We start from the raw sequence: 14180 nt of genomic DNA on the forward strand, positions 1-14180 counted from the left end.
TTCTGAAAATGAGAATTGCACTCCAGTTCGTTTGCTGATTTTTTTTCCTTTTCCAATTCTCACATTGTGATTTTGGGGCCTGATTTTAACTCTGAGTGAATTGATTTTGAGTGAGTTAAAATCTTGTCTAGTTTTGCAAAGATGTTACTGTTTCCTTTACCAAAGTGGCCATTCTTCATTTGTGATGCTAAATAAGAGTAGCAGTGGGCTATTCAATATCAAATATGATCCAAAACCTATTCTCATCTGGCATCCAGACATGTATACACTTTTAGCAATGGTTAATGACTCAGGGAGGCAATTTTAACCTAACCTGCCCATTAAAAGCTGACAGAACTGGGTGCAATGTTTTTTATATCCCATTCAAATTTACACTCCACTCAACAGTAAGGTAAATATGACTCATGGAAGCCCAATATTTTTTCCTTCCTTCCTTCAAGTATCTGGGACAAAGAAATTGGCCTGTTGCCAAGGCTGAAATTTAATTAAGGCTCAAACAGAAAAAAAATCCAACAATTCTGAAGTATATACTTATTTCATTGTAAGGAAATATAATTGTAAATTTGGTAAAATATGAAAAAGTATCATGCATCTAGCACAAATGAAACTGAAATAACATTAATTAGGGTGAATGATGTATCAACAAAAGCACAAGTTCTAATAATCCTGCATTAGGAAACTGACGTTCTTACACAAAGCTCAAAGTACATGATCAGAACTTTTCAACCTATAGCAGGATCAATAATGGTTACAAATTATTCTCATTATAAAATTACTGTAAATGGATCATAACCATGAGTGCAGTATCTACCAAATCATTTATCAGTAAACTCCTCTAGTATTTTGCCTATAAAATCATTATTCATCAAGTGAAATATTATCCTTTAATATTATACATCCATATTTATTACCTTTGTGGTTTATGTCTCAATGGTAATTGATTGAACGGAGATTCTAATTTTCTATCAGCCATCTCAACCTCTATATGTTATATGTTCTTTGGTTGAAAAAGTAATTATTATTATACAATATTTTTAACATAATTTAGTGAAATGCTTATTGTTAAATGCCATTAAGTAAAAGATATATTACTGTGAATGCAGAGAAGTAAATAAGTATTTTAAATCATTGAGATGAAAACCTGGTGGGTTCTATAATAGGAATGCAGGCTACTTCACCATAGCAAGGACTATGCTGTGTTGAAAAAAAAAATCACCACGGGATGCAGTGCTGTAATGGTATTGTCACCGGACTAGGGGTCCAGAGACCCAAGGAAATGCTCTGGAGATCTGATTTAAATCTGGAATTAAAAGTTTAATGCTGACCATAAGATCATTGTTGTAAAAACTCATCTGGTTCACTCTGTCATCTTTACTCGGTCTGGCCTAAATGTGGCTCCTATGCACAGCAATGTGGCTGACTCTGAAGTGGCCTAGCAAGTCACTCAGTTCAAGGGCAATTAGAGTGGGGGGTAAATGGAGGCGCCCAACCATCGATACTCACATCCCATGAAAGAATAAAAAAAACTTACTCTTTGATCACAATAGAAGTGAATTCTGTAATATTGCAAGTTTTGTAAATATTAAGCTGAAGATGTCTCAGTGCTGGGGAATTGAACATTTTCTGTTTGGGGTAAGTAGTATTCAAAAGAACTCACATAAGAACACAAGAATTAGAACAAGAGTACACTAATTGATGCAATCATGGCTGATTTGATTTTTGGCCTCAACTCCAATTGTGTGTCTACTCCCTATATCCCTTGACTCCCTTGTTGATTAAGAATCTAGCTGAACCTTGAATATGTTTCATGACTCTACCTCCACAGCTCTTGGAAAAGAGAATTTCACAGATGAACAACCCCCTGAAAGAAAAACTCATTGCAGTCTTAAATGGGACATCTCCAATTTTTACAATGTGCCCTCTAGATCTAGATTCTCTAAGGGAACATCCACTCAGAACCCACTCTGTCAAGTACCCTCCTATGTTTCAATAAGATCACCAATCATTCTTCTGAACTTCGATGGGCATCGATGCAAGTTGCTCAACCTCCCTTCATATGTTAACACCTTAATCTCAAGAATCAGTTACACAGGCCTTCACTGAACAGTTTCTAATGCAATTATATCCTTTCTTAAATAAGAAGACCAAAACTGTACAAAATACTTCAAATAAGATATAGCTATGACCCTAAAACTGCATCAATACCTCCCTACTTTTATACTCCATTCCCCTGGCAATAAATGTCAACAGTACATTTGGTATCTGAATCACTTGCTGCACCTGTATACCAACTTTTTATGATTTATGTGCCATGACACTCAATTCCTCTGAAATCATTGAGTTCTGCAGCCTCACTCCATTCAGATAATATACTGCTTTTCTACTCTTCCTGCCAAAGTGGACAAGTTCACATTTTCCCATGTTATGTTCCATCTACCAATTCACAAGTAAGGCTTACATTAATACTGAAATGAAGTTACTGTGAAATTCCCTAGTTGCCACAGTCCGGTGTCTGTTCCTGTCAATGCACCTAACCAGTATGTCTTTCAGAATGTGGGAGGAAACCAGAGCACCTGGACGAAACCGGGTGTTACAGGAAAGTAGGAAATTGGCTAATTGGAGGGGCAGTGGTCTGTTGGACTTTTTTCCCATCAATGCTTTGAAAGTCTGCAGTGCCTTGTTTGCCAAAGCATTAGAAGCAGGGTGATAAGTTGCTGTTTGTATATGCTTGATGCCATTCATTCTGGACAAAGTCCTCAGCTGTAAAAGCAGTGCCATTGTTGGAAACAATTACTTCTGTAATACCGTGAACCTTGAAAATTTGCTATAGCTTGTCCATATAGTGACAGCTGAGGTTGTGGAGTTCATGATTTGCACACCTAGCCAATTTGAATGGGTATCCACCAGAATCAAAACATCTTCCCCATGAAAGGGCCAGTGAAGTCAAAGTGGAGCCTTGTCCAATGGCAACTAGCGTGAGAGTTTGCACCCGGTGAAATTGCGTTTGACAATGTTGGTAGGAGTTGACCACACCCTCTGCATCCTTGTCAATTCCTGGCCATCAAATGTCACTCCTGGCCAATATTTCAATCTTGGTTTGTGCAAGATCTGCACTGTGCAACTCCTGGAGGAAGGGATGTTGCTCCTGATGTGGTACTATCACTCGGCTCCTCCACAAAAACACCCCATCTTTGCGGGTGATTTCATGATGATGCTGCAAAAGAGCCGGACTTGCTCAGATTTGTCAAAATGCCAGTCTATCAAAACCATTTTCTTCACTTTCAAAAGGACTGGGTTCCTCTGGGTCTACGTCTTGATGTGGGCTGACCAAAATGAGTAGTGTGCCCAGAAAATTCAATGCAAAGACTATCTTCTGCGGGACTGGTTGCAAAGATACTGGCTGCGGAAGTGTGAGCCAACTTAGGGCATTAGCATTAGAAATTTGTGCCCCTGGCCTGTGCTGAAATATGTAACCATGGGCAGCTAACAGCAAGGCCCATCTTTGAACTTCAGCTGATGCAATCCGCCGGACTGGTATGTCTATGCAGAATAGCCCTGGCAACTGCTTATGATCCAAAATAATGGTGAAATGGCAGCCATACACATACTGATGAAACTTCTCATCAGTGAATACAACTGCTAGGCTGTCTTTTTCAATCTGTGAATCCTCCTTTTTGTCATTTGACAAGGTCCTGGAAGCAAAAATGACAGGCTGCTCCATTCTATGCTCCATCCGATGGGGAAGTATGACCCCTATGCCATAAGGTGATGCATTGCACATTACTATGATCTGCTTACCTGGGTCAAAATGAACAAGTAAAATAGATGATTGCAGGGCTTGTTTTACTTGGTCAAAGACATCTTCCCATTGTCAACATTGATTTTTTTTTTAGAAAATGGTGTAAGGATGCCAAAATGGTACACGAGTTGGGTAAAAAACCACCATGATAGTTCACCACCCAAGAAGGACTTCAACTCTGCTATGTTCTTTGGTAGAGGCAAATCTCTTACTGCCTTTACCTTTACCTCTCCTGGGTTCAAGTCTTTTGCATCTACTCAGAATCCTAAATTCTCTTTTCAAGTGGACACCAGCTTCTTTTGGCCCTGGAGGGAGTGCAGAGGAGGTTTACTAGGCTGATACCGGAGTTGAGGGGATTGAGCTATGAGGAGAGGCTGAATAAACTAGGCTTGTACTCGTTAGAGTTTAGAAGAATGAGGGGAGATCTCATTGAGACGTATAAGATGATGAATGGGATGGATAGGATAGAGGTGGAGAGACTCTTCCCGCTCAAAAAAGACAGTAGGACTAGGGGGCACAGCCTCAAGATAAAGGGGAGGCGGTTTAGAATGGAGTTGAGGAGGAACTTCTTCACTCAAAGGGTGGTGAATCTCTGGAATTCTCTGCCCGTTGAAGTGGTGGAGGCTGCCTCGCTAAATATTTTTAAGAAGCGGGTTGATGGATTCTTGATAAGAGAGGGGATTAAGGGTTATGGGGAGAGGGCGGGAAAGTGGAACTGAGCCACAACAGATCAGCCATGATCTTATTGAATGGCGGGGCAGGCTCGAAGGGCTAGATGGCCTACTCCTGCTCCTATTTCTTATGTTCTTATGTTCTTTGAATCTTTTGTGAACTTCCTCTAAATTGACCCTATGCTCCTTGGGTGATGGCCCTGTTATTCAGACATTGGTTAGATGCATGACCACTGTGGGTTCCCTTGCAGGAGGCTTTCCATGGTGCACTGAAAGATAGTGATAGCAGATGAAATGCTGATGGGTAATCTCATATATTGGAATAAGTCTTTATGCGTATTAATGGCAACAACTTTCCTTGAGTCTTCTTCCAACTCAAGCTATTGGTAGGCATGACACCAGTCCAATTTCATGTACTCATAGCCTCCTGCCAGTTTAGTGTAAAGGTCTACTACCCTGGGGATAGGATAGCTATTTATTTGAGCAGCTCTGTTTACAGTCAGCTTGTAATCACTGCAAATCCTCACTGGTTTTAGCACTGAAATTTTTGCCACAGCCCACACTGAAAACTGTACCAGTTTGATTGTCACTAGGTCTTCCAATATCTTTGACTCCACCTCAACTTTTTGATGTCATGCATAAGGGGCAGGCTGGGCTCTAAAAATTTTGGCGTTGACCCAGGGTTTATGTAAATTTTAGTTTTACACCCCATAGATACTCCAGCTCTCTTTGAAAAACTTCTTGATATGTACACAAGAGTTCTTGGAAAACCCCATCTGTGACCTTGACTATTACCACCCAATTCAACTTAATTTGCCTCAATCTGTCTTGTTCCAAAAGGCTAGGCTTCTGTTCTTTCACTATCATCAGGAGTAACAACAGACTGTTGCTGCTAAGACATTGGTTTTGATGTTGTGCCCAATAACTTTAGTGCCTCCCCATACAGGTTACCAACTTTACCAAAGTTTTGTTGTGTCTCAGGGGTTGTAGACCTCTTTGCAAATACTTATATGTTTATTCACCTATTACCAAGGCCAAAGTACCATAGTTAATGGACACCCATTGACCATAAGGAAGATTTTAATTGGAGATGTTTGTCTAACTTTACACTTCTCTTCTGAATCTTCCTTAATCTTGTAAATGGAATCCTTAATTTTTTTGCGAACTGGGCACAGACTATCTGACTCAGCATCTGGCTTTATGTGACCCTTCCAATTACATCTGTAACAAATGAACTCTTTACATCTGCATCTGTCTTGGGAATGGGTGATGGTAATATTCATTAACCACTTGTGGTTAGTGACTTCTCTTCCTCCTCTTGGGCTCCGCTGGGCTCTTGTAGCTAGTATTTCAAGCAGCCTCCATTTTCCGTCAAATTTCATTCACATTGCCCTGCATGCCTTGCAATTCAAGAATGCTTTCTTCAGTGCGCTCAGTCGCTTGAGCCAATTCAACCGTTTTATCTAGTGAAAATTTAGTTTTGACAAGGAGTTTCTTTTGAGTATTCAAACTGTTAACACGAAATACGAGATGAGTATGTAACATATCACTTAAAGATGGACCAAACTGTGGGGTAGCATAGTGGCATAGTGGTTCACACTGCTGGCTCAGTGTCAGAGATCTGGATTCAATTCCCAGGTTGAGTCACCGTCTGTATGGAGTCTGCATGCTCTCCCCATGTCTGTATGGGTTTCCTCTGGGTGCTCTGGTTTCCTCTCACAGTCTGAAAGGTGTGCTGGTTAAGTGTGTTGGCCATGCTAAATTCTCCATCAATGTACCCACACAGGGGCCAGAGTGTGGCGTCTAGGGAACTTTCACATAACTTCATTGCAGTGTTAACGTAAGCCTACTTGTGACACTAATAAATAAACTTTAAACAATCGCACAGTTTTTGCCATTTGTGAAGTCTAGTGACTAAAGCAGAAAGTGCCTCCTCTGGGTCCCTAATAGCTGAGTGGAATTCATATCACTGCATAAAAATGGAGGGTCGAAGATTAAAGTGGCCCCTTAATAACTGGTCAATGAATTTTGTATTCGGTGCTTTCAGAGATGTAAGGCTTCTCACAGGTTATATGTCTAAGGTCCACAAACTGCAAGTAAAATAACTTTCTGCTTTTCTTCAAATGTTATTTCGTTGGCTGTGAGAAAGTATCAAAGCTTTCGATCAGACCGATTTTCCCGAACTGTGGCACGGCTAAGGTTGGCACTGTGACCTTTTTTCACTTCCTTGCAGGTTTGTCTTTCAGGGACTCACCTTTTCCCTTCCAGATTTAGGCACATTAGTCACTGTTAATTTATTCTAATTGCCAGCGTTGTAGCATGAGGTATCATGATGAGACAGCCTTGAATCACAGCAATGATTTATTGAAGGAAAGATAAAACCACATGCACTAAATTCAATGCAGATACAAGTCTAGTTCCACTGAAGCCCGGGCTCACACTAAAGATTCCTCCTACCAACTCCCACACCTTAACACTTGATGGGTAATGGTTCGTGCGCTTCCTCCTGATAGATACCTGTAGGGTCCTGTGACCCATGCGTTCCCACCCCTTAAAGGGGCCACACTACCACACTTTCAATGGTGGTCAAGACAGTCAATATTTACCTGCCCAAACCGTATACATAGCCAGTGAGCTGCAGGGTGACAAATATGCATTCCAATATAAATGGCTGGTCCAATGGAAGTAATGTAGCCTAACCTAACATGGCTGCCTCTTCACTGCAAGTACAGAAGACCAGCTGGTGTGGTCTGTCAGAAAATCAGCCAAAGGATGACCAGCTCCAATATCTTCTTAATGGGAGTAAATCAGAATGGTACATCAGGAGCTTACACTCAAATCAAATTTGTGTAGACATAACTGAAACTTTTCTTTGCAAAATTGTTAATTCATGTGCATTGTTAACTCTAAATTCTGTATCTGTATCTTATTGATAAAATATTAAGAGGATGACCATGCTGCATATCCGTAATAGTTGTGACATGTGGTATAACATAAATAACACAGGTCAACAATGGAATTAACAAATGCATGCAACACATTTTGACTTATTGCTTCCCAGTTGAAATACCTTCATCATCATCTTGATCATCATCTTCCTGCTTCACCTGGGAACCCTGAGCATCTACTGATTGAGTCAAACTGAGCATTCTCTCTTTGCCTTTTTTATATTTTTGTTGTCTTGTTTTGATGCGATCCATCCTATTTAGGATAGAAGAAGTATGTGTGTGAATGGCATATTAGCAGCAACCAATACACAATACAAAGGTTCTTAGTCTTATCATACTCAATGCAAGGTCACAATCATGACATGACAACATGCATTCATAAAAATAGTCACTTAGAATGTGGTCCTACTGTCTTTTGAGTTGATCCATTGACTTCTTTTCCTCCTCAAGCCTTGCCTTCACAGCTTTTACAATTGTAGCTTGAAACAGCTCTGCGCCTCTAAAACAGGACATAAAGCATGACTAGTAAGCAATATACACATTAAAAATTATCACAAACTTAAAGTTTGTGTAATGTAAAGATCTTTGCTGATGCAACAAAATTTTAGTATAGTCTGATGTTGTTTCTTCCAAAAACTGAAATGTAATTAATATTTACACTTTTAGAAGGTATCTGAACAATTGATCATGAGCAGAAATGAAATATAATGTAACTACATTAATGATTGAATCAGATAAACACTAATTCTAATAGTCTTATGGATTTTTCTATATTACATAAAGATTTATTTATTTTTAACCTACCTTGATGCAAGGATTTGGGCAGATTTTATGTCAGCCACTACATGCAAGAAGTAGTAACTCATGAAAACTCTCCGCTGCAGCAACAGAAAGGAGAAACATATACTGTCCCATATAATGCCTGCTTCATCTTTGGGCAATGGACATTTCTTAAGATTCTCAGGAGGGGCTAGAGAAAAAGATATTATTTCAACACAGCAATAAGTCAAAACCTAATTATGGAAATGATCAGCCTACTAGTTCTTATTGTAAATTTTATGTTTTTTTAAGATTTCACCAACACATTTATACTATTTATTGAATTGCTAACTTTTCAGGTATATGTGTCTACAAATCAAGAACAACAACAAAAAATTGGGTTAAAAAGCAAAATGACAAAATGTAAAATACATTACTAGAAAGTGTGCTGAAACTAGGAAATCTGATGGGTTTATTAAGCATTTAGAAAACTTTCATTAGGTAATAAAATTCAGGGTTATTAGTTTCAGTAATGCGTTAGGGTTAGCTTATTGTCAGTTGTTGGGTAGCATAAATGGATTCTAACTATGCATTTGATAACCCTGTACAATGGCATCAATTTAATTGAATTTAGAAATGAGTCCATGCTTTTCTACATGCAGATCTCAATTTTGAATCAATTGTACACTTTGCATGGTGTTTGTAATTTTATATAAGCACATATACTATACTAGAAACATTAAATCCTAATTTTGTCCATTTTGTGATTCAGATTTGGTACCTTGAGCCTTTTGGAGAATATATTTCTTTGGCATAAATATTTTTGTAGGATAAAAGATAAATGTATTACTTACGCTCATCATAGCCCTTAACAGTGCAAACGAGACCAAATGTTTGGATTAACCAACAGCTTTTCAAAATTAAAGAATTGATGTAGGCACATGCTCCTATCTGGAATAAAAACAGATATTCAAGTATACATTTTAAAGACAAAAAGCAGTGTTGATTTCTTTCTTTAATTTTGTTACTAAGGACAATTAATTAGTGAATAGTTTAAACAACTTTAAGTATATTATTAGATGACATCAGTGAAGATTTGACTAACACAACTGCATTGTATTTTTAGTGCCTTTACTCAGCCCTTGAGATAACTAACTCTCGTGAAATACTATTTCACAGCACTATTTTTTCCAAATATGTATATACTAGAATTAGTGGGCGATTAGAAGATTGGGAAATGTTTAAAAATCAACAAAGAATGACTAAGAAGTTGATAAAGAAAGGAAGGATAGACTATGAGGCTAAACTAGCACTAAATATAAAAAAGGACAGTAAGAGTTTTTACAAATATATAAAGAGGAGGAGGCTGGCTAGAGTGAATGTTGGACCCTTAGACGATGAGAGGGGGGATTTGGTGGTGGGAGATGAGGAAATGGCTGAGGCCTTAAATAAGTTTTTTGCCTTGGTCTTCGCGGAGGAGGACACGAATAGTTTGCCAAATATTAAAGATAGAAGGATGGTAGGAGTTGAGGGCCTGAATGCAATTACTGTCACTAGAGAGGTAGTGCTTGATAGACTAACGGGACTGATGGTGGACTGGATGGAATGCATCCCAGGGTTCTGAAGGAAATGGCAGAGGTGATAGTGGATGCCTTAGTGATTATTTACCAAAATTCACTGGATTCCGGGAAAGTGCCAGAAGATTGTTACGCCGCTGTTTAAAAAAGGTAGCAGACAAAAGGCAGGGAATTATAGGCCGGTTAGTTTAATGTCTGTAGTTGGAAAAATGCTTGAATCCGTCATCAAAGAAGAAATAGCGAGGCACTTAGAAAGGAATGGTTTGATAGAGCAGATGCAGCACGGATTCATTAAGGGGAAGTCGTGTTTAATGAATTTATTGGATTTCTATGAGGATGTGACTAGTGTGGTAGACAGAGGGGAACCGGTGGATGTGGTGTTTCTAGATTTTCAAAAGGCGTTTGATAAGGTGCCTCACAAAAGGTTAGGGTGCACGGAGTTGGGGGTAAGGTGTTAGTGTGGATAGAGGATTGGTTGTCTAATAGAAGGCAGACAGTTGGTATCAATGGGTGCCATTCTGATTGGCGGTTGGTGACTAGTGGAGTGTCGCAGGGATCAGTGCTGGGGCCTCAGCTATTTACCATTTATATAGATGATCTGGAGGAGGGGGCTGAACGTAGGGTGACGAAATTTGCTGATGACACGAAGATGAATGGAAAAGCAAATTGCATGGAGGGTGTGGAAAGTCTGCAGAGGGATCTGGATACGCTGAGCGAGTAGGCGAGGACCTGGCAGATGGAATATAATGTTGGCAAGTATGAGGTTATCCACTTTGGCAGAAATAATAGTAGGAGGGATTACTATTTAAAGGGTGAAAAGCTGCAGCATGCTACGGTGCAGGGGGACCTGGGGGTCCTTGTGCACGAGTCGCAAAAACCCAGTCTGCAGATGCAGCAGGTGATCAAGAAGGCGAATGGAATGCTGGCCTTTATAGCAAGGGGGATAGAATATAAAAGCAGGGAGGTCTTGTTGCAACTGTACAGGGTACTGGTGAGGCCACAGCTGGAGCACTGTGTGCAGTTTTGGGCGCTGCACTTGCGCAAGGATATTTTGGCCTTGGAGGGAGTGCAGAGGAGGTTCATTAGGCTGATACTGGAGATAAGCGGGGTTGGACTATGAAGAGAGATTAAATAGACTGGGTCTGTACTGGCTGGAGTTTAGAAGGATGAGGGGGGATCTTATAGAGACGTATAAAATAATGAAAGGGATGGATAGGGTAGAGGTAGAGAGATTCTTCCTATTTAGAAAGGATATCAGGACTAGAGGGCACAGCCTCAAGATAAGGGGGGGGCAGTTTAGATCGGCGTTGAGGAGGAACTTCTTCACTCAAAGGGTGGTGAATCTCTGGAATTCTTTGCCCGTTGAAGTGGTGGAGGCTACCTCGCTGAATATAGGTTTTTGACAGACAAGGGAATTAAGGGTTATGGGGAGAAAGCAGGAAAGTGGGACTGATCCACTTCAGATCAGCCATGACCTTATTGAATGGCGGGGCAGGCTCGAAGGGCTAGATGGCCTACTCCTGCTCCTATTTCTTATGTTCTTATGTTCTTAGAATGGAAACATACCCTCCACCCAGGAAAATTTAAGGATTTCAATCAAGAAAATGGGTGGCAGCAACTGTAAACGTAACTCACTGAAAGAAAAGAGTGGGTGGCGAAATGTCAACAACCTTGACAATGCTATAGACCTCAATGACACGATTATACAGTACCTGTAAGTTGCATGCAGCAATCAGGAATGTACTATGCAGTACAACAAAAAAGCTGCACAAAAAGTTTTTTTAGAGACACAGGTTTGTGTGGCTCCGCAGCAGTCTCAAACATATTTTCACAAACAACACACAAATTATGCACAACAAAAAAGAAATCGAGGAATCATTGGTCTTGGCTCTTGGCATATGAGGGAAAGAAAACTATTGCCTATTTTAACTATTAATATTGCTGATTGGAGTTTACAACATAAAAACATCTAAACAGGAGCAAGAGTTGGCCATTCGGTCCTTCAGACATACCTCTGTGATTTAATATGATATGGCTGATCCTCTACTTCAATTCCACCCTTTGCACATTACCCCATGTTTCCTAATTTCTTTAACCATAGAATCCCTACAGTGCAGGAGAAGGCCATTCAGCCCAATGAGTCTGCAACTATCTCACAAACCCCTGCATTTATCACTGCTAATCCACCTAACCTACACATCTTTGGATTCTAAGAGGCAATTTAATATGACTAGTCCACCTACCCTGAACATCTTTGGACTCTGGGAGGAAACCAGAGCACCCAGAGGAAGACACGGAGAGAATGTGCAAACTCCACACAGTCACCCAAGACCAGAATCAAACCCAGGTCTCTGGCACTGTGAGGCAGCAGTGCTAACCAAAATCTATTGATCTCTATCCTAAATATATTAAACAACTGAAAACCCACTGTCTTCTAGAATAGAGAATTCCAAAGATTTACATTATTTGAATGAAGAGATTTCTTCTCATTTAAGTTCTCCATGGCTGATGCTTTATTCTGAGACTGTAAGTCCCAGTTCTAGACTCTCAAACCAGAGGGCAATCCTCCGAGCATCATTCCTGTTAAGAATTTTAACTTAAGAATTTTATACCCTTCTATTATTTTATTCTACCGCTTTTTTTTAATTTCACACAAAATGGGCTTATTCAATCTTTATTTTTAAAACAATCTGAATCTTTGTTGCACTCCCTCTGATGCTAATTCATACTTTTTTAAGTAAGAACCAAAATTATTAATGTAACATTGAACAAATTAATTGATAACTGTATTACTAAAAGACAAAAACAAAAAGAAATATGCCTCTGTCTTTCTTGACTTCTAATCTACAACTTTTTCTATTTCCTTCTCAGTCTTTCTGTTTCATTTCCACTTTGTCTTTTCTCCATTTTTTCACTTTGTTGCCTTTCACACATTTTCTCTCATCAACACTTCTGTGTAAAAACCATCACGTTGTCAGTAAAAGGCTAGTTAAAGATACTGGACCATGAAATTGTATGAAAACAAAGATTTTCAAAGATTTGCAATGGATTTCAAAAACTTTAAAGATTTTGAGCTTTCTCGGAAGGCTGAAAGACTTGAAAAAATGCTTTATACAGACAAGAATGAAGATTTTGATCAGAAAACTGTCTGAAATCTCCACGCCAAGAGCAATCTTCAGGTTTCCCAAGGCTAGAAGGGGCATTCAGTCATGAGACCTCTTTCCCAGGGGACAGTTCCAAGGCCAAACACTTGCCTCCCCCACCTGAATATCCCCAGCCCTAAGGTCCCTTGGGGGCCCTCCCTCTGCAACCTGGCAGTGGCAGAGGGGTGCCTGGGCAGAGAACTTACCTCCTTGACATCCCCTCTGCACTCTCTCAAATGCATTCACATCCTTCCTATAGTATGGTTTCCAGAACTGTACTCAATATTCTAGCTCTCATCTTGATGAAAATCGCAGAAATGGTTGAAAATTTGAAGTTCTGCCTCTAAACCTGGAGCAGTACTAAAGTCATCCTAGGGTTCGTGCATGTACAATTAGCAAAAGCTGTTGGCCATTTAAATCAACAGCTACCACTATTGAAAGGGGTTTTGAAAGAACAGGAAAGTTATATCCAGAGTGCGCAGATTAGAACAGGTTAAGAAGTCTGAACTCAGTGGATGTGTTTGCATAACTAGGATATCCCTTTGGAGAGGTAAGGTATCCTTTTACATACCATCTAATTACACTTTTGGGAGAAGTGAAGCACCCTTTGGGATTGCTAAAAGTGAAAATGATTGCGCACTTTTTACGCACAAAATTATTGGAACTGTCAAGTTGTCTGGGAATTTTCCTGCTGTCAAAGAACTGCCCAGTTATCAAGGAACATTTAAAGTACTATACAGCTGTCAAGGAATTGTCCTGCTGTCAATGAATGGTAAAGGACTTGCCCAGTTGTCAAACCTTTGAAAGCTGTCCAGGAAGTGTAAAAGTTATCAAACCTGTGAAAGCTATCCAGGAAGTATCAAAGCTATCAAGGGAAGTCTAAGGATAGGTGAGTTAGCACGGACAGCTTAAGGGCAAAAGATGGTGGGTAAGGGAATGAATTGGCAGCAAGTTGGCATAGAGGCCCAGGGCCCATGGGATGTGTTGAGGGGTACTCAGTTAGCATAGGTGGTGGTATAAGGTTTACATGAAGGGATGTGGTCCATGGAGGTTATGTCAGAAGCATGGGTAGGAATAGATGGGGATGGGAGTAGAGAAGCTGAGGGACAAAGGAAAGTTTGTTTTGGTTATTATTAATTTTATTTACTTAAACACAGCGCCAAGGCATGGAGGTGTGCCTTGCACCCTGCTGGCCTCCACATCTGGCAGGCTGTGCATTTACTCCAGGGTTGGCCCGTCCCTCTCTTATTTCAATCTGTGCTCCTTCCTCCAACTAAAAATCT

At 40.0% G+C, this 14180-nt stretch overlaps 1 protein-coding gene across 1 annotated transcript in view; it reads right to left on the minus strand.

Annotated features, from left to right (window-relative positions):
• Nucleotides 1-14180, minus strand: part of LOC145346843 (piezo-type mechanosensitive ion channel component 2-like) — an 895380-nt gene that overhangs the window by 190760 nt on the left and 690440 nt on the right. The window contains exons 27-30 of the mRNA XM_080194667.1: nucleotides 9032-9128; nucleotides 8223-8388; nucleotides 7828-7917; nucleotides 7541-7671 (exon numbers count right to left, since the gene is read on the minus strand). Coding sequence (XP_080050793.1) covers nucleotides 7541-7671; nucleotides 7828-7917; nucleotides 8223-8388; nucleotides 9032-9128 — 484 coding nt within the window. The remainder of the gene's footprint in view (nucleotides 1-7540; nucleotides 7672-7827; nucleotides 7918-8222; nucleotides 8389-9031; nucleotides 9129-14180) is intronic.

This window comes from Carcharhinus amblyrhynchos, chromosome 8, assembly GCF_965287045.1.
Source record: "Carcharhinus amblyrhynchos chromosome 8, sCarAmb.v2.hapA, whole genome shotgun sequence".
NCBI lineage: Eukaryota > Metazoa > Chordata > Chondrichthyes > Carcharhiniformes > Carcharhinidae > Carcharhinus > Carcharhinus amblyrhynchos.